The 22028-nt window shown below is 35.6% G+C and overlaps 1 protein-coding gene across 1 annotated transcript in view; it reads right to left on the bottom strand.

Moving 5' to 3' along the window:
- EPHA7 (EPH receptor A7) overlaps positions 1-16979 on the bottom strand; it is a 106168-nt gene extending 89189 nt beyond the window's left edge. The window contains exons 1-3 of the mRNA XM_035320880.1: positions 16947-16979; positions 14192-14417; positions 12984-13319 (exon numbers count right to left, since the gene is read on the bottom strand). Of these exons, the coding sequence (XP_035176771.1) occupies positions 12984-13319; positions 14192-14417; positions 16947-16979 (595 nt within the window). The remainder of the gene's footprint in view (positions 1-12983; positions 13320-14191; positions 14418-16946) is intronic.
- Positions 16980-22028: the final 5049 nt, after the last annotated feature.

Here is a 22028-nt window from a genome sequence, read left to right as displayed (position 1 = left end):
CAATGTGGACACACAGTTTGGGGAGATAAACAGGTATAACTTTGCAAGCACCATCCCTGACCATGGACCCTAGCCTTATTTCTGTGGACATAGCTTTTGCAAACAGGGAATGCATGCTTCTTTAGGGTTTCACTGTCTGTCTGCTAGTATCCAAGGAGCATTTGAGCTCTTGGTTTTGATCTATAAATTGCTAAGCGGGATAAGATTTTTCTGACTGAGAGATCACCTCCGTCCTTTACTTCTGCTGTAGTCAGCAAAGGTGTGAAAGGTAGTTTCCTCTTTGGCATCTAGAAATGACTCTCCAAAGCATCACGACTGTGATAATATTCTGGGAGCCTGAGGTACCTTCTCAAGCAAAGGTTGAAAAACTGCTCCCAGGAGGATGGTGAAGGAGTTCACTTACTCTAAATTATTGCACATGGAAGGTTATCTGTTTGTAATTATTCTGTGCCACTGCACAGCTGAGCTAATTTATTGCCTTTACAAACGTATATAATGCTGATGGGTGGTCATCATTGCATTATTGTAGGTAAGATAACCTGTAAGGCACCTGCCTCATAACTGCTGTTAAAGTAGAAAGAAATCATAGAATAAATAATTTACATTTTTGAAACATTTTAACATCAGTGCTGTAAACTGTAATCAAATGAAATAACCTTAAAGACACACCTGTACGTGCATATCCTCACTAAGTATCTCAGCTAATTCTGCCAATGGTAAAAAAGCTTCAAACAGTCTTAGTAACGTGAATTACTATTAGAAGTAGCAAACTATTTTTAAGGAGTCTTAAAATCCTGAAGACAAAAAAATATATATATTTTAATGTATTTGTTAAGTATTTTATTGAAAATAAAAAGAATCATGTAAATATTTACTGTTAACACTGTGGCAGAAATTAACATTTGCATATATGAGGGTGGGAGGAAGGGGGCATTCATGGCATTTTACTTTTGGCAGTTAATTTAGGTGACTAAATAGGGAAGGTAATCTAAAGCTTCCTCTGTAATTAAGGATGAGTCAATGCACAATTCCTAAATTTGGCTTCTGTTCCAAATCACTCCCAAAAGAAACTAATCAATCTCCACTGACTACAACAATGTAAATATCCACCAAAGATTTAAATGCTAAAGTTTAATTCCAACATCAAAGAGCAGAATGTTTAGCCCTAAAATGTTTCAAGAAATTAAATCTACACAATATAAAGCGCAATGACAGGTTTCCCTTTTCATTACTAGTTAAGCTGCAATACGAATACTTAGAACTAAGGGTGAAATTCTGATTTCAGCTACACAGGGGAATATTTGGAATAATTCCACAGGAGGTCCACAGAGAGAGATCATTAGAGCATTGGCTCTGAAATATTGCCATTGAATTCCTCATTTCACAGGCTTGATTAGAGGCTCTATGAACTTAAATAGACTTTTTAGTGAAGTAAATGGCATTTCTCCACATAAGCATCTGAGTTTACTGGCTCTGAACCTGGCCTGCTGACTCAGCTGCTACTATGAAAAGAGATTGGGTGCTATGAAGAAAAATGAGCACTCTGTGACACAGTAGGAAATGTGGCACTCAATAAGTAGAAACACTTAGATGACAGAGACTGTCAGAAGGAGAGATGCTAGACACATCCATCAGCAAGTCTGAGAAAGAAGATACAGAAACTTGAGAGTCTGCTTCTGTAAATGCAAACATGAGTGGAAACCCCGGATTCAGTAGACAATCCCGTACAACTATGGACTGTTGAAGCATAGGTAAAAGTTTAGGAGAGCCATTCTTAATATGAAAAGCTATGAATAACAATGGCAGGACCTGTTCTTAGAGCTCAGTTCAAAGAAATTGAGATCTGGCTTAAAAAGTCTGGAAAATACAGTAGAAGAAAAAAAAAAAAAAGTTGCAAATATGTATGTGCATCTCCCCCTCTTCTCTGTCTTGTTCTGCCTGTACATAGCTGAAAGAAGATGGAAGAGTGATGAGAAACACCCCATTTTGCACTTTGCAGATTTCTTTCATTAACATTAGAAAAATTCCAGCAATTTTGTGAATAATTTTCTTACAGTTTTCTGTGTTTCAAGTGGATTCACTTATATCTGATACAGGATTTATCTCATTCAGTATGGTACAGGTCTTCACTGGACCGCTAACTTCATGTAGGAGTTTAAGATTTCTACCATTCTGTCAAACGTAGTTAAAAATGATCAAAAATTGTTGAAAGGAGATGAAAGAAAATTGTCCGAAGAGATACACAGATAGCATACTCACACAGCCTGGTCTCTTTAGGAAACTGAACTAAAAATAGCCTTTTCTATATTAGCATATTCACTAAAATGGTCTAAGTCATATGAATTATCCTGCTTGCTGTGTAGATTATCCTGAAAATTTAAGAGTACAGATGAAAAATCAGCAAGTTTTGGAGTTTAAACTACAGCTGTCATTTAACCCTGCTTTATTTAGTAGGTTGCTATCACGGTCTTAACAAACTACCTTCTGGAAACAAAATGAAGTTTGTTATAGGCTTGAATTTAGGACATTTATATTGGTTTAACAATAAGAAGATTTCTGTGTAATTTTCATGAGCATGATTTAGTTGACTTATGTTCACAGGCAGACATAGTTATGTAACTATGCTCAGACAAATGTCTCTGTTCTTTATCTTCTCTATTCTACTGTAGTTAATGACCAAATATTGTTAAAAATTGGGACACTAATTATCTGATGTCGACATGTTATGGATAATTAAGAATTGCTCACTCTGAAGCCACGCTAATTGTTTTTCACAGGTCTCCTTCTCTTGTCCTTGTGTCCTCAACAAGGCAAGCAGCTACAGGTTTGTGCATACATCTCTGTCACGTACTTTGTCACAGAACATACATCATCCTTTCTGGCTCATCCCCGATTAATTTTGCTGGTTTGCAGCAATTATCTCTCCCTTTGTGACTGACCTCCTGGTAAATGGAGTGCATGATAGCTGGGCAATTTTTTTCTGTGTAGTTTACCACTTAATTGATCTTTGTTGGCTGTCCACAGTAGCATATACTAAACTTAAGTCATAAAATGTTTGAAATTGAGAGAAAGTGGTTACCATTTTTTTAACAATTGTAGTTGACAGCTGTAAAAATCAGATCTTGATGACATTCTCTCATTTACCCTATTACTTGGATCAGTTGGTTAAAGCTGTTAATGATCCGCTTGGATCAATGTCTTTTGCTTGTAGCTATAATTTACTGCATTGGTGGATTAGTACAGGTGTTTTCATAGATAGCTCTGCATCATTCCACCAGACTGCTGTCTACATCAAATTTTCTTCCATTCATCACTAACAAAGCAAAGAAAAAAATAATCAGCATCTCCTATCTTAACATTAACTATTGAACTGAGGACAACACTTTTATTGTAGTCAATTTACAGGCTTCAACCATGGTTTCCTCAGTAAATTGCCCTAAGAATTTCCTGTAGAAATAGATACAATGATATATTTTGACTATACTAGGAAAGAACTACAAAAATGCCAAACTGCACAAAACAATTCATAAACTAAAGAGTAGTAGATATAACTGTTCAATTAGGAACATACCCATGGAGCCTGCGCTGTTTGTATCACAAGCAAAGCCAAAGAAACTACACAGGGCAGCAAAATGTCAGAGATGGCAAAAATTGTCTAGTCGTACTAATTTCTGGGACTATTCCAGCACCTGGAGAATCTGCGGCTGCCTGTGGAGACGTCATCACTGGTAAGTCATCAATGGCTATCACTGTTATGTCTTCTCTTCTTACTACCCCACTAGCATTAGGTGGATCAAGCCCAGCACTTCACAGACCTTTACTTTGCTCTAGCTTTACAGACAAGATTGGCTACCTTCAGTCTTGCCTGCCAGGAGTGAACCACCCATTCTTGGGCTATCAATACTCCCCAAAACAGCTGGAAAACTGTGGACCAGAAATGAAAGATTTGTATTTTTCACCTAATAGCCTGTTTAGCAAAAACTGTGTTTTTCTTCCTAAAAAAAAAAAAAAAAGTAGGCTTGGTTGCACATGCAACAAATAAAAAGTAGCTGAATATAAAATATGATCTGTCCTGAAAGAGGAGCAGCAGAATCTCTGACTATATTTCTAATGAGAATACATACATAAAGCAGACTGGAAATACATTGTCTTAAAATGCTGGACAAATCTACTTGGCGTCTCTTCCTAGACAGTTAATTATGAGACTGAACCTCAACACTAAGTGGTGGACTGAACCTTGCTTTAAGCTCTTGATTTGAGACATTCACTGCCCCTTTACGCAGCATGTTTTTGGCATACTAACTACACTAGCTGTAATAGATTCACCACAAAGATCTTTCAGCTATTAAATAGGTACCAATGTGAGCAATCTTTCCCATCTAGATAGAAGCTTCACACATAGCTATTCTATCATTTAAGCTTAATGGAGAAACTTCTTTAGCTCTCCCTGTTATAAGCTGTATTCTCTCTTTTTAAGATTTCCACAGGAATAATTACAGTGGGCTGGCTCATTGCCATACTGTCATCAAATGTTTCACTCTACAGAGATGTTACAGTTGAAGAATTTTTTAATTTAGTACATACAAGCTCAATTAGCATTTCAGTTATGATGGCACTTATGTATTTGCAATAGCACCTTTCAGTAGTGTTCATTTCTCATTGAAAAGCATCTGTGCACTTAGAGGATTTTGTTTGTTCTAGTGACAATGGCACTTGAATTCTTCAACAGGTCTGAAAGAAACCCTCAAATATTAGAAAATGCAGGGTCAAAATATCTAATGTCTTATTTCACAATAACTATGATTTTGAATCCTTTGAATTCGTTCTAGGCAACATAACAAACAGATGAAACATCTTAATAATAAATTACGCTACTGAAATATGTTCTTAGAACTCATGAGTACAGAGGTTTTTGTTAGATTAATTTAAGTAATTTATATTATTCTGATGTACTGATATAAAGATTTCAGTTTTGTTAATTGAAGGAGTTCAAATCTATTTTGTAAATACTGAAAAGCAAATCCTCCTCAAGCTTTTATTAGTATCACAGACAAGCATCACTATTAGGTACCAATGAGAAAAAAGAACCTCCACCAAACAAACTAAAGACAGTTTTGAGTACATTCATGACAGGATCAGAACAGGCTTTCCCTTTTACCAGTTTCTCCACTGTACTTCTCTATTCTTAGGCCTATATATAATCATCCCACTATTTTGCCTAACAGGAATTCCTAAGGAAATTCTAAAGTTTCAAAACAGATATTTATCTACTTTTCACAGTCATCCACATGAAATTGTTTTGGAAAAAGAATGACATAGTTGGCCAGTATCCCAAATAAATAGCATTGCATTCATTAAATCCTACTGGAGATGTTCAGCACTTAGATAGATACTTCATCCAGATATCATACTACAGTTAACAGGAAGTGGAAGAAGGAAGATTTGGAGATGGAGTTCTGCTGCCAAAATCAAATATGTGAAACCTTTCTTTGCATGAGATAACTAGTTACACTAACTGTGTATCAGCATATATAAATGTATTGAGCAATTTCTTGTTTTTGAACTGCAGGTATCTTGAAAGCCTTTGAGTTAGTCCAGGTCTTTATAGCACTAACTGTATAATAAATTGCATTACACAAATTGTATAATAAAGCACAAGTACTGTTTAGCTCTCATTCAGTCTAAAAGGACCTACCACCATGAGATGCAATCTAACTACGGATGAAGGAAAGAAAAAGCAAAGGGCTAAAAACTCACCTACGAGGAGTCAGAAGTAGAACTCTTATTTCACAAACCTTTCTGGAAACAGTCATAGAAAATGTGATACTACCACACACAATTTTCTTTTCAGCATTAGGTTTAGATTTTCATCACTATTTTTAAAAAAGACAATTGGAGTAACTGAGGAGATGTCCATCTGAGGAGATGTTCAGTCTCTATTTGTAACATTAGAACAAAAAGCATCTCCAAGTCTCCTATTTCACCATGGCAAACAAATCTCTCCTTTCTTAGGATAGATTGTACTTCATATCACTTTCTTCCTCAAGTACATAGTTACTTGTTTTGTAACTGGTGGAAGTCTGCTTTAGTATCACATGTTTGACTGTGATGGCATAACCTGCTATTTCAATAGTCCAGTGCATGGGAAAGTAACAGCCCTGTGGCTGTTACACTCCTCACAGCAGGTTGTTACCAAACATTTAACATACCTAGCAACTTGATCTGTCTATACCTAAATCAGAGCTTGGGCTGTGTGAAGCTGAAGCTTTACTGTGTCTTTGTGCAGCTGAAAGCTCTACTGTAGCTTCCTACTATGTTTATATCCAAATATTGTAAAATTCACAGTCTCTACTAGAACAGTTTCTTGGCAAAAAATAATAATAATAATATATTTTTTTTTTTTTTAAATGATATCTGTTTCTAAAAAACTTTTATGGTAGAGCTGGACAGGGGAGTTTTGATACCCATTTGAAAAACAAATTAAATCACATTTCTAGTATACTTGAATAAAAAATTAAATTAATTCAGCCACAAACTGATGTGCAAAAACAATGCTACAGTCAGAGTCAAAATGTGATATGAAGTTTCATTTCAGGATGACAAAGTGCCCATTGCTTTGGTTCCTTTGTGTTCTGATAGAGCATAAGGTTCAAATCCTGCTCCTATTGAAGTCAATGACAAAACTTCCATTGACTTCAGCGGTGCAGGATCAGACCCTAAGCAACACAGCTAAAATCTGTTTTCTTGCTTCCTCTCCTATCTTTCAGTGAAAAATATTAGAACAAATTAGAACTAAATATATTAGAAAACAGCAAATACTCTCAATGGCCTATTCTGTGGTAAGTTTTTTGTTTTGTTTTGTTTTTTAAAGACATATTGCTTATTACTTAAAGTTTATATATCTATATATATACATATTACATATATGCATAAAATTGTCAAAACTAGGTATCAGATATGCCATAGTTTATTATAGTCTATGTAACAGTTTCCTTCTTTGTGAAAACCCTAAAAAACAAGCAAATAATAATAATAATAATAAAAAGTAGAACTAATCTTACAATAACACCCAACCTAGCAATTCTACAGTATCTCTATAACCTTGTGGATTTCACTGCATTAAATATGACCTGATATAATCAGTGAATGAGCAAACTGTTTTCACCAATCTGATGGTATTTGCTATACAGAGACTCGAACTCTTATTAAGTTTTTATCCATCAGCTTAATTCAGGAAAAAAATTCAGTTACTAGCTCCTGTCAAAATATCTGCATTATTAGCCTAGGGTAATGTGATTTGAGACCAACAGACAGTCTTAGTACACAGAAATAAACCAATCCATTTTTGAAATATATTAAAAGGACATATAAAAAATAGAGAAATAATAACTACCATATGATCATTTTTACTTTACTTTTACCCTTTTAAACAGGTGGCCATGGAGTGCAGAACATTTACAGTAGAACTGTGTTGTCTGCCTACTAGTCCAGAATAAAGCTAAAACAGATTAGAATTTATCTTAAATATTATTAATAATAGACACTGATATCTTTGTAGCTCCCATTAATAAACCAAGCAAAATGGAAACTCAAAGAACCATCATTGTAACATATGTGCTTCTAAGAACCACAATTTAATGCTAGTGGTTAGGAAAAATGAGTTTTTAAAAGCGTCTTTCTACAGGAAATAATTTTCCCAGGAAAACGGTTGGTTAGAAAGAAAAGAAAAACATGGTTTTTATAATTTGAGTTATTTTTAAATGAAGCAATGGTTTGAAGTATGTATAGAGATAATGTAATTCTATCAATGTGGGAAAGCTGATCTGAGGTTAAAAGCTGGAAGATGAAGCATAGCTCAAAAAGTAGTCACTAGCGGGAAATCAAATGAAACCTGAAGCCAAAGGAAGTCCATTGAAATGGGAAAACATTTCACCAATCTGATGGTATTTGCTATACAGAGACTCGAACTCTTATTAAGTTTTTATCCATCAGCTTAAGTTGAACACTGAAGCTATTTGCAATAAGCCATCATGTATCACCAGACATGAACATTGGATGGAAGGCATAGATGAAAGTAGATTAAAACAACATGGAAGCAGATTGGGAAGATACTACAATGGTCTGGGGAAAGGCAAAAAGTGAGACTAGCACTGAACAGTGAGGTCAAAGTGACTGGGAAAACCATAGGCATAAATCTTCTTGATTGCTGCCTTTTGCTGCACATGGCTAAAGAAAAGTCAAGTTTAAGTGAGACTGACAGGGAATAGCAAGCAAACAGATGGTCAACAGAGTGGAGACTATGACAGAGAGACTTTCAAAAATGAGTAGAGATAATTGGTAGCTGGGAAAAATGAATACAGAGGCAAGGAAGATAAAAAATATGAGTAGCAATGAGCAAAGCATAATTTGAGTATGTTTTCATACTCAAATTCAAAGCATCTCTCCAGTTCAGAAAGACTTTTGAAGTACCTAAGAAAGGCAGAACCCATCACATGCTTTCATTCATTTCTTCTTGCCATATAAATCACTGGTACTCCTACACACATAGGTGTGACTTTATAGCATGTGATGTTTTTCTCTTCAAGTTGTTGGGACAACGCAACTTTGAAAGATTCAGGTGTCTTCTATAGTTTCATTTTGTTTTGTTTTATACCTATGTGAGATTTGGCATCTGCTTCTTGTAGGGAAAGGCCAGAAAATAAGAACTCTAAGAGGTCAAAAAAAGGGAAAGGAAATCAGCATATAACATTAAGTTGTTACTAAAAACAATGATTTTAAGACTAAAGGCTATGCTTCAATTATGGAATTAATCCATTTTTTTAACCATTTCAAGTTGTCAGCATTAAGTGCATCTGAAAGGGCAGCATGAGCTAACAGTGCTGTGGCGGACCTTTGCTGTGAAGAAACAAGCATTAGGAAGTGTTCCCTGCATAAGGACAGAGAGCAGGCTTAGGAGCAGACATTTTAACTTTTGTTTGTCATGTTTGGTTACAGTAATAAGACATGATGACTGTCTCCTTGGAAATGCTTGGATATGCTTTTTTCTTTCTAGTAAAGACAATTCTTTCAAATAAAGACAATTCAAACTGGCTCAGTATGGTTGTTTAAATTTTCTCAGACCCTGCTGAATGACAAGGTTCTTCCAACCTTGGAGGTTCTTAAGGGTCCTTAAAGGTTCTTAATCTTTTACAGAATCAGGGTAGGATGGATGAATATCACCCCTTACCAGAGACCAGTCCATTGTTCATTTAGTTTTCAGAGGAAAGGATGTAGAAAGATAGTTTTAAAAATGCATTATCTTTGCAAAAGTGTCAAGAGAAAAATTATACAATTATTACTGAAACATTTTTTCAGGATTTACAAGCTTGTAAGTGCCAAGATCTGACAAATATTAATTTGCTATGAAACCTACACAATTCCATTAGACTTCTGAGTGTTTTATGGAAAAACTGTAAAATTTGGAAATAAATTTGACAGAACAAAAGGAACTTCCAGTACCACCTCGAGATGAATATCCTAGTAGGGAAGTGGCAAATTTTATCTTCAGTAAACAACTATTCAATAAGCTTGTGTTTAACAAAGGTTGTGTTTGTCAGCTGTTTGCCAGCTGCAGCTCTTCAGTACATCCCCCTGTTGTAACTAGGGCTTGGTCACATTTAAATCTGAATTCTATGAGGATGCAGGGGTTCACACAGACCAGCCTGCATTACTGGGATGACATCGTGTATTCTTTATATGATGCTGGATGGGTAAGATATGAAACGGGATGGTTTACTCCTTGGGGACTTAGGGAACTTAATCTTTTACCCCAATTCTGGGTCATTTTTTTCATGTTTTTGTAAAAAAAAAAAAAAAAAAAAAGTGAAACAAAATGTCTCATGGTTCTTGGCTGCGGCATAAAAATGTGCCATATGACAACTGATAGCCTTGTCACAAAGATTTTGCCTTGTCACAAAGATTTTAACACAGGGAAACGAATAGTGGTAGGTCATATGTATGTATGTGAACAGTGTGAAATGCTACCTTCCTCCTTGTAGTCATTTTGATATGTTATTTTTATAAATGCAAATAGGTGTTTTTTTTGTTTTGCTTTGTTTTTGTTTTGTTTTGTTTTGTTTTTAATCAACCATCTGGTTCTTTTCTGTGACATGTTCCCTTTGTCACATCAGAAGCTTGTTATATGTGGGTGAAAAAAACACTGAATATATCCCATAACCCCATTATTTTATCAATAATTTCCTATTATCATTACAAAATTATTTGAACGTTGTGAATATGACCAGAAAGCATCAATTCAATTAAAACAAAACTACAAAGGGAAAATCTCACTGCAAGTCTCTGTTCAACTGGTGAATCTAGTAATTATATATAGCCACCTATTGTGCTAGCATAATAACATGTGATAAAGGTTTAGTTAGACACATTTACACACATAAAAAGCAATACGGGCATAGAAAAAGTCATTTTTGCCAAAACTATTGAACAGTCACATAGTAACAAATGAGAGCTGCATGAACTCTAGTTTACTTGGCTATAAATAAATCCAACATTTTCCTTCTCACCGTGGTAAAATAAAATAGAAGCACAGAAGCATAACAGTCTCCTTTGAGCAACCAGTCTCTTTCTGTTCAATTATAGTCATCAATCTGTTCCACCTAAAATATTTTCCTCCTTGAGAAACCAAAGAAATCAGTATTAGGATCCACAACATGTTGTTACAAAAAAAAAATGTAAAAGAGGTCTTTCCTTTTTGTGAATGCATTTGTTCTGAAAGACTGTATTTTCTTTAACATGAATTTTGTAATTCAGGTGAAATAGGCTACATTTATACGGCATTTTAATCAGAAAATCTCAAAGTACTTAATGAAGAAAGATAAGGGTTATCTTCATTACAGAGATAGAGAAAACTAACAAAGAGAATTTAAAGCCATTTTTTTCAAAATATGTTTCTTTTGTATGTTTCTTTTATATGCCCAACTGGAAGCATTTTAATTCTGATTTTCAGAAGTGCTAAATAGACAAAGTTTCAGCTGTACGAGGACCCTTTCTCTCAACAGTGACAGTGTTCAGACGCTGCAGCATTGGGAAATGCTTGCCTGTGCATAATCCCACAGCAAACTGGGGAGAACAGGGCAAACAGGGTCAGGTGTTCTGCTGCATGTTCTTATACAACTTGTCTAGGTGGGTGAATGTCCTTCTATTACTTCAAATCACTAGGTCCAATTTAGATGTCTTATGCAAGTTATAGTTTCACTAACATCTCTGGACTTGACATAAGGATCATTTTGTATAGCTCATGTATAACATAACACAGGATAACAGTATCATGTCTCCTGCCTTTAAAACCCTGTGCACGTGTGACCATGAGACCTCAGGGGAATTAACTATAATGAATTTTCTTGGCGGTAACACGCCAAAGTTCTGAATAAGACTTCTTCATCTTCCCAAGATGTGATACCAGTCACTGAATTATACTCTCTTCCTTTATGCTGTGTGCCACTGACTCATCAAAGAACATGAAATAAAGCCTATTTGCTTTAGCTAAATAGGAAAAAGGTCCAAATCCTCTTTATGTAGTAGTGCTGTACAGACATCTGCAGAGAGCAGAACACTGTCCATCCACCTGTGTACATTTGAAGAATTACAGAGAATTATTTTAAAGATGAAGAGTCAAGACGCTAAAGTACTATAATCTTTGGAATAAGAATAGTTTCAGGATAAGTTCTCTGTACTCAAAAACTCATAAGAAACCTCAAGAACTGAATGAACTCAGAGAGCAATCCTTTCAGTCACAGAGTTGGTTCCAAAATCATATGAAATGTGGATTTGGTATGCAGGTAAGCACTATGGGGAAGTTAAATAACCCATAAATATTCCAGAATAACTTTAACAAATACATCAAATATCCTAGGTTTGTGGGTGAGTAAATTTTTTGTCCTTTTATTTATTTTTTTTTTAAAGTGACCATCTTTAGTAGCTAAATAACTACAGCTTTCCCTGTTTGTTCATTGTCCGTGTATGGTAAGCTCGTCCTCAGTGCCAAGCATTACTGTAAGGGAACAACTCTATGATAAATTATATATGGTTAAAAAAAATAATAGCTTGATCACAATAAAAATGTTGCCCCAGATGTAACTATGAAATATCCTTTTAAACATTGGTTAGCTGTTCTTATAGCAAACAGTTATTCAGCTCATGGTTTCTTTTAAGGCATTTATTTGGAAGCAAGATCTTGCAATTAATGTTCAGTTTAAGATAAAAAGATACAAAAGTTTAGTTTTAATATGCTCTCTTAGAACCTACAGTGAACTACAGTAGATCCAGAGGCCTATGACTTTTAAGAATAAGCAACCTATCATTTCAGAATCCCAAATCAGAGAAATCAGAATGCAGACAGCTAAAGCCCTTTTTCCCCTGGGGCGGTACACTAGTTTGATTTTATTTTCCCTGACATTTCATCTGTCAGATTATGATAAGTAGAAGAAACAAAGAATAATCATCACATTCTCACTGAATCTCATAATCAAATATCTGGAAATATATGATAAATTAAAAATGTAATCCCGAGGGAAAACATGAACACCAAAAAAACTATCAGTTATCCAAAACATTCTCCAGTGACCCAGGACTCCTATATAGGTTTGAAAGATTCAGAAATGAAGCCTGCATAAGACTGTTGCATCTACTTTTTCTTCAAATACTAGGGAATGACTTACAATGATATAAGAAAAAAATGTTGCATAATAATAATAATAAAGCTATATGTCTTCTTTGAGTCTTTCATGCCACTTTCTGAAGTAATTCCTGAGTACAATAAACAGTACAGATTAACATGAAATAGTATCAACTCAAATTAACTAGTTGGCAAGGTGAAAAGACTAATGACCCAGAACACACCAAACATGCTCCTGATTTACTGCATCTGCAGTTTGTGTGTTCCCAATTTCTCTTTGTGTTGAGATTCATAAGTGATAAAAACTTACCTGCTTGACCGGTGGTAATACTGACAGCTGCAAAAAGCCTCTGGGAACGACTTAAGTCAGAAACCCCGTTCACAGCTTCAACTTCAAATGTGTAGTTAGCATGAGCTAGCAGGTCCATGACGGTGACATAATTATCTACTAATCCAGTTTGCTGGGGCATATACCCAATGTTACTCCCACAGGGAACACATTCGCCCTGCTCCCAGCTGCACCTCTTGCACAAAATGCGGTAGGTCACATCATTTCTTCCCCCATTGTCAGCAGGAGGACTCCACTCCAAACTCACAGTAGTCTGGTTGATATTGAAAATGAGGTTCTGTGGTGCAGACGGAGGTCCTGTGTAATACACAAAATAATCCAGCATCATGCACAGAACCACAATGGGACATGCAGCTAGCACTTTAATTACTAAGACAGAAAATAATTTAAGCATTTTTCTTCACATAAACATTTCATTATTTTTTACTACAAGCTGCATAAAAGCTTCCTTGAACTCACTTGGCAAGAGCTTTATTTATTTTCCATTAAGGCATCAGGCTAACAATTGTCTGTGTATTTACTGCAACTGACTTGAGATGTTTCTCTTCTGTGCAATTAAAAAGATTGGTTAATGTACCTTAAAGGTTGCCTTTTATAGTTTTCCTAGTGTGGGATTTGTTCCTTTCTTCTAAACATACAGAACCAACTTCACCTAGTTCTTTGTTATGAGCTCTGATGTGATTTATAGAGATATTTGGCGCTGCTTTGGATTTAGGAGACTTCCACTATTTGAATCACCAATCTGTGCAGGCTAGTCTATTTGCAGTTGGAAGGTTAAGCCAGATCCAATTACAGTTCAATCAAAGCTCATATCTACACAGGTTACTTTTCATGTTACTCATTTTTGGTATTATATCACATAAAGCATATTGTCTACAACAATTTTAAAGCCATGGGAAAACTATGCCTGTATGCTATTACAATGAGTTACACGTTTACCCAACATGCAATGTTTTCCAATGTTATATCAAGCAAATGTGAAAACTACATTTATGCTGATTCCATATTCACTGTCAACTTTCTTTTTTTCCCTCTGCCTTTCAATTTCATTTATTGTAGTAAATGTACCTTTCAAATATAGGAAAAGTCAACTGAAACTACCAGCTACAAATGGCTGCACCTGGTTGGTTAAGCAATGTCCTTTACTATTAAATTCATGACTGACTCACTTGTACATGCGACATATGGTGGATCAGAAGGTGCTCTGTAATAGCTATCTTCACAGTCGCATCTTGAAGATCCTTCCTTGTCAGAAAAGCTGTGAGTAGGGCAGCGGGAACACTGCAGATCTTGTGAAGATGATTTGTAGAACCCACGGCCACAAGCTAAGGCAGAACAAAATAAATTAAGATTTAGATTTGCACAGACCACTATTCTGATTTTTTTTTTCTGTCCCTGTCATATGCAGTACACATTGCTGAGAACACCTAAACTACCCACTCCATTACAGTGGCAAAGTAAAGATACATTCACAATTTCTTTTTCTTCAGTTGGTGCTATGAATGATTTTGTGGCATTTTTATGAATGCAAGCATATGCTACAAATACCTCAGCAGTTGGCAGCACAGTGTTTAACACAAAAGGCTACAGAAATATAATAGGCATAATTTTTCACCAAAGAAGAGTACAATAATGGTTTGAAACAACTGGATGCCCGCAGTAGTCCTAAACAAGGGAAAAACATCTGGAGAAGCTCTTCTTTAAGGCTACTAAAGTATTTATGGTATCTGAAGCAGTTGATTTGGAATTAATGGAGCAAAGGTTACTTTTCCCTGATCTGAGAAACCCCAAGAAGCTGTAAACCACTAGCAAACCCTGATCCCCAGGAAAGAATGAGGTGTGAATGCTTGTTGGACAGGCAACACTGGTATAGAACAAGCAGAAAGAATGGGAGGGCAGACATCATAAGCTGCACAATCACATTTTTTTTCCAGTTTCACAGAGAGAAAACTAGGATCAAATTGATTTAACAAAACCTCCAAGGAACAATTAGAAGGTGGATAACTGGAAATATGCATGCAAGATCATTTCATATTTTGTATCATGGGCTGTGAACCCATGACAGTAAAAATGTGATGCATTCCAAAACTTATTGAATTAGCTATTGTCACAGTTCCCAAAGCAGAAACATCCATAAAACATGCCTATAACAACAATATCAAGCAGATGAATGCAACTTAGAAAGTCAGCTTCAGAAGTGCTCAACAATGTGGGCATTAGGGGAGAGGGAAGAAGGAAATGGAGGTCACACAAAACAAACTGGAAACAGATTAAGACTTCATTTCAGCGTTGAGGTTATGGGCACACTTACAAACGCTGCCAAAGTGAAAAACAGATCACAAAAGTCCTCCAGAACTTTCTAATAAAACAGAAGCTTTTTCAACCATATTATTTTATTCAAGTTTTTTTTTGTTTGTTTGTTTATTTGTTTTTTTCTATCCCTCACAGACAGTCTAACCTTCTTCTAAGCCTCTACCTGTATGTAAAGAAAATGGACTGTTGGTGAAACTCAGCATTGCGTATCACAATATTAAAGCTAGTTAAATAGTCATTCTGAATTCAGAGAGAGAGAATTTACTTTACTTTACTATAATTTACTATATTCATATTTGCTTGGATGTTTTCTCAGAACAGAAATGCAAAGTATCTGAAGACACTGATATTTAGAGCAGTTATTCCAGTTGTCGGGTACTGCAGTGATAGAAAGAGCAAGAAAACAATGAGCTTTATCTAAATCTCACTGAAGTCGATGAAGAGTGTCTTTTACTTTAGTAGCATATGGACTAGACTCACAGTGTAGTTGTGGCCACATGACTCTTGTTAATCTGTTGAATCTTATGCAACTGAGGGAAAAACTTGGAGGTAAGATAATAACAGATTAAAGTTGAAGAATTAGTTAAAACAACACTGGATCACACCATTCTAAGATAAAAGGAAATTCTGACGCTATACTACCCTCTATCATTATATTTCCTCTCTAAAAAAAAAACATGCCTAAAGGGCAGAAATTGCCATATCATTTAGTTTGTCATGCTGGAAAAAAAAAAAAAAAAAAAAAAAAAAAAAAAAAAAAACAGTGAATGGAAACTAAATTACCTGGCAGAGAAAATTAGCATGCAAAGTATGTATCCTTTGACTTTGACAAAGGGGCATGGGTTTCTATTAGAAAAAAATCAAGCTCGGCTTGTAAAACATGCTATGTTTTGATTCTACCACAGTGGCTGTTACATATAACATTAAGAAAAGGAGACAAAGAATCTTAGAGAAGCACTTCAGATAAACATAACCAGTGAAATCATAATTGTGGCAAATTTAACTCAGAATTATCCTTTTGCTCCTTCATTCAAGACAGTTTCAAAATTTCCCAATCAGATACAAAAAGCAAAAAGCTGAACTGATTTGTATTCATGTACCTTAAGACATATATTTAAACTTCCGTCTGCTCTTTCAGTACTTGTAATTTAAATGTAGCTAAAATTAAATAATAGTTTCCTGCCTTTCTTAAATAGTCAGGCTCCTCTCATGCCAAGCAAAACACTGGACAAATACACTGGGTCTTAGAGCACACAGCCCTCTGCAAAAGCAAAGAGCAACTTAAAAGGCAAAGATCCCTACTGTGTTTCCAGTCTGTCCTTCTCAGCAGGGAACAATACAAAGCAAAGACACAGAGTAAAATAGAGATTTCAGACAGAAATAACAAAACGTAAATAGAACCCCCCACTTTTTTTTTTTTTTTTGACGGCTTGATCAAGACATTTATATGCTTAGTCACTTACTATTTAAAGTAAGTGTGCATTTCTTATTAGAGTTCAAAGGATTTGAATGTCTGCAACTAGTTTGCATGACTGAAAGCCATTTATTCTCCTGCACAGCACACCAGAGGCAGCAGGTTCAGGCAGTCGAACCATGCTACTATTCCCTTACCCTTTTTCCAACAGGAGGCTTATCTGATGACATTTAGTAACCATTCCTTCCACTTAAACACCCATAAACGTGAGGGGCAGAGTACTCCAGCACTGAAACTGTTAACAGTAGAAAAAGAGTGCTTTTAAAAAGCATTTAAGAAACTTTATAGCTCTTTAAAAAGGAGGTTATGCAAGAGTATACATCATAATTAAAAGCACTAATTGGAGGAATACAACTAAATTATTTTCCCATTTTGCTTCACAAATTGAAATTTATCACAAACAAATGTTCAGCCTAGTAGTAGACTACTTCTATTGCTCATAAATGAGGGTGCAATGAATCTTCACATGTTTTTAACATATATCATTGTCCTTGCCAAGGAATTTACAACTGAAAACTCTACCAAGACAGACTGTTGCATGGACCACTGACCAAAGTGTGATGACTTGCCAGGGATCTATTATAGATCAAAGGTTGGAAAGAACTACTCTAAAATACTTTTTTTTGCAACTTTCTTGGTTTTTTTTCCTTTTGTCCTATCTTGCCAAATTCTCATGGTATTTTTTTTTACATAAATTATAAATAATTTAAATACATTGTTTTGCTTAAATATTTTTAAATCCACTTAATTTGATCTAATTTAATTCTTAACATAATATTTTTAAGATTATAAGGATAGGTGGTATAACAATTACCACTATCTCCATGAGCAACATTAAACAAATGTTAATTGTAAAAAGAATAATAATAATTAGGCAAACATTACTTGGAATTTTGTACATGCAAATTAAAGGTAATAAATCTAAAAATAAAAGCTGTGTACTGTTTCAGAAAAGTATCTCATTGAAAAACTTGAGGTAACTCGAATTGTATTTGATCACATTTGCTTTAACATTTCAATTCACTGGTGCAGGAGAGCACTCAGCAGCAGCACTTCTTGCCTATAAAGAGAATCTTTCTTGTAAATCAAGCAATGATGGGAGATATGCTGTCATGTGTACCTGGTGAGGCAGAACTGTGGAGGTGTAGCCATAATCCTTGCTAGTGCTGGTCTAAGTAAAATGCAAACTCTTTGCTTCTCACCCAAGCAAGGTAAGATTCCGGAGCAGTTTTGTTACTGAAGGGCTTCTGGGGTACTAGAAAAGGTGTGGGGAGGAAGGGAACGAATGCCAGCTCAAAACAAATTTACTTCCATTCAGTGTGATGTGTCATTTTCATCTGGTAATTTAACAGAACAGTTCTCCCCAGCTGAAGCTCCTATTTTGTTCAAACACCTGCTCCAAAGTCTTACCCATTCCTGGAAACAGTTTCAAACCATAAGCAATTGCACTTTACTGACTGCACAGAGGCAGAATAAAGCCTACTGGTCTAACGTAAAACAGTCTTCAAAATTTAGCCGGTAACTATTTCCCCATGCATTACAAAACCAACAATACATAGAAGAGAGAGTTGTACCTCAGACAAGTTACAATTTTTGCTTACTATCTTAGCATCACAATTGCTAGGGACTGACCACCCATGACCTCCCAGGACTACACAGCATCTTGGACTTCTTTATTTGCCTGTGGCAGCCACGGCTGCTCCTCAGAGCAAATCTTCCGACCTTCTCTACAAAGCAAAGAGATTTCTTCTGTTCAGAAGCTGGCAGAGTTCCACTGTGAAATACAAAGATTATGTGAAATGCCCCCAGATGGGGAAAGAGACTCCTTCACCGCAGAGCTGAAGTTTGAAACTGAGCAGGGCATTGTCATTTCATATTTAAACTTTCTTGTCTAAAAGCCTTAGATAAAGACCTACACTTTTATGTCTGCATATGATGAAAGACCCCAGTGAAGATGATATTCACAACATTTCTTGGCTTGTACCAAAGTGCTTTCTTCTTCTACATCGAGTTGCAGTCAGTTGTAACAGTGGTGTATCATGAGAGCAGGATCTGGCTGGGTAAGGTTGCAGTGCCAGTGCAGGATATCCGTTCAAAGATGCATTTAGCATCTGCCATTGCAGTCAATGTAATCACAAACATTTTGAGACAAAGTGTTTTGGAGTCATTTAAGGACTTATATAAATACTGTAAATAATGGAATAGTGCAAAACCACAAGTAAATACTGAGATGTAAACACACACTACTGAGAACTACGATGCCACCCCTGTGGCATACCAAGGCATTAGCCATTGTAACTAGAGGTGCTGACTGCAGCTTATGTAGAAAAATAGCAACTTCTCTGCTGTGAGCTCATCACATGCCTTAGTGGCCTGGCAGAGATCAAATAATGTATATTTTTCTTTTCGTATTTATAAAATAAAATTAAATATATATATATCCAAGAAATTCCCAGGAAGAGAGAATAAAGGCAGCTGTGGAGAGCAGCAAATAGCATTCTGGAGTCCCACTTGTGGGACAGGAAAAAGGAAAAAAAAAAAAAAAAAAAAAAAGGACATGTTAAATACTGCTCATTTTTTATGTAATCTTTTCACTATAAATACTATGGAGATTCATTTTGCTTCTAGGAGAGCTAGGGGACTCAAACTGGGAGGGATGATGGAAATATGCTAAGGGCTAAGAATGAAGTGTAACAACTGGTGTTTCTATAAACAAAGGAGAAATAGTAAATAGATGTAGTGTTACATTAGTCAAGAAACTTATTTGCTACAACAATACTACAAATAAATTAAAACAGAAATCTCAATTTGTAAGAAAAGTGCAAGGCTTATAGTTTGCATATCAACTTAAGACTTAAAGGGCATAAAATTGTTTCAGCATGTTAGACATGCTGACATGATTAAACATGGCTCTTGATTATATTTTTTTAGTTTACATGAAAATAATGAAACAATGAGTTGCAAGGACGTGACTGCACTAATTACTGTTTGATACCATTATAAAAAGTAGATTGGCACAAGGGGAGAAAAATAAAGATGACTTACTGTATTAGCAGAGTTAGATAGCTTGTCTGTTTATTCTGGTTTGCTCACCACTCACTGCATTTGCTGTCATAAGTAAATTCTAGTGGCCTACATGCCATAGCTTTATGCACATAGAAGAAGGTGAAACTGAAGTTTTAAACTTGATAATTTTTCAAACTCAGCATCAAAGGATGGCAAAGATGTAATCACAGAGTTTCAACAACTTATGAAGTTGGGGTTCTTCCCTTGTCCTACCCAGAACCATGGCAAAATGACTGCCCACCTCAGGAGAGCTCAGGCATTCTTCCTGTTCACTTGAATGAGTTGACTATATCTAAAAGTGGTCCTACACATTGCATTTTTTTCTTATAGGCAATGGCACAGTTTTATAACACAAAACAGTTTTATAACTGTGTGGTTATAAACTTCCATTCTTGTGATTTGATTTGTGTTATCTTAATCAACTCCCTACATTTATACCCTCCCCATGCCTGCAAACATTAAAGACAATTCAGCTAACCCCCCTTTTCACAGAAATTATGTATACATAAGGAGTTTGTGCAGATGTTTCCTGGATGAAGTTATGCAGCTGCAAAGACTTTATTAATTATAAAATGCAAAATGGATTGTTCTGTAATTGAAACTCTCTGGGGCTCTGATACATTTGAAAATTAATATACATACATGAATAGTCAGGACATAGATGAATGCTGTTAGATTATTTATTACAGATGGATATTTCAGCTAATGCAGAAAAAAGGCTGGTCTTTCTCCACTGGAGCTTTCAAATATTTGCTTCATATTAATGTCTATGGTTCCATAACTCAGAACTGAAAGCACAGCTTGCAGAAACAGTACTCCCACTGCTAGTGTTGCTGACCTCATCTACGATGGACAGGTTCGGAATCTTTATTTTAATCCTATTGACAGTGCCTCAGTGGGAGTAATTATAACAGTCGGCCACAAATCCAGACCTCCTGTCACTGATATATTAGGGTTTTTCACAATGAAAATGAGCAGCAGACAAGGAGGATGAAAACAACATGGGGTAGTGATTATAGCAAGATTTGTCAACCCCCTTCTCTATTAACCTGCTACAAACATATGACAATTTGGCACAGGAGACACCAGAAATGCAAAATGCTTAATATTCCACAGTATCAAAAATAAAATTTTGAAAGAAAAATATTTGGTGGGTGTTGCTGTCTTATGACATACTTGGCTGATAGATCACAACATCAGCCACAGGTCCTTTTAAGCCAACATATCTGAAAAGTTTAGATAAACTGAAAGCAGACCATTATAAAATAATTCCCAAATGTGGATTTCAATGTGAAATAGTAGACATAAGAAATCCAGTTACAAAAGGAGACTTTATAACCTCTGATCCCCTTTTCCAATAATTTGTGTACATTCAAGTCATGACTATGTTTGAAACTGTAAATTACTTTTATAGTCAGAGATGGCATCTGTTATGCCTTCTCTGGCACCTAATATATATTGTTTTATAAGGATCTCAGACTGTAGTATTTTATTTGTCTAACTACTATGCAATGATAAATGTCTAGCTGAAAAAGATGTTTATTTTAGCTTGATTTTTAAACTGCAATAGCATCTAAAGATTATTCATGTTTGAACCAAGGAATTATGTCGTATGGTTTAGCCAGAGTAAACTCAAGACTCTTAATGGTGCCTCAGCTACAGTGTGAATGACATATCTAAATAGGGCTGTCCTGTAGCTGCATACCATCATCCACTGAATGTTTGCTGTTGCCTGTCAGGAATCTCTCAGACCTTGTGTTCATTTTCCAAGCCTAACATGCCCTTGTTGTCTAAGTCCTGCTAATGTCTTCTGAGAGATGTTCACATACTTCTGTTCACACAATAAAGATCCCAAAATAGGATGCTTGCCATGTAATAGTAACTTACCCACACTTTTTCTTTCACCAAACGAAATGAAACCTCTACCTCCCTACAAATCTGCTTCAAAAAATTACTGAGTATGCCATCACGTGCCTATTTAACCTACCTAGTTGCAAATAAATTTTATAGGCAAAAGAACTTTTATAGTAAAAAAATATAAAAATATATAAAATATATATTGAAAAATTATAGACAAAGAACTATTCTATGGTGGTCTGCTGGCTAATTTACACACAAGGACAAAGCAATCAGGATGAAGTACATAGTCCACA

The sequence above is a fragment of the Oxyura jamaicensis genome, chromosome 3, assembly GCF_011077185.1.
Source record: "Oxyura jamaicensis isolate SHBP4307 breed ruddy duck chromosome 3, BPBGC_Ojam_1.0, whole genome shotgun sequence".
Lineage (NCBI taxonomy): Eukaryota > Metazoa > Chordata > Aves > Anseriformes > Anatidae > Oxyura > Oxyura jamaicensis.
Note: the sequence above shows the minus strand (reverse complement) of the source record. Positions and strands in the feature narration are given on the sequence as shown.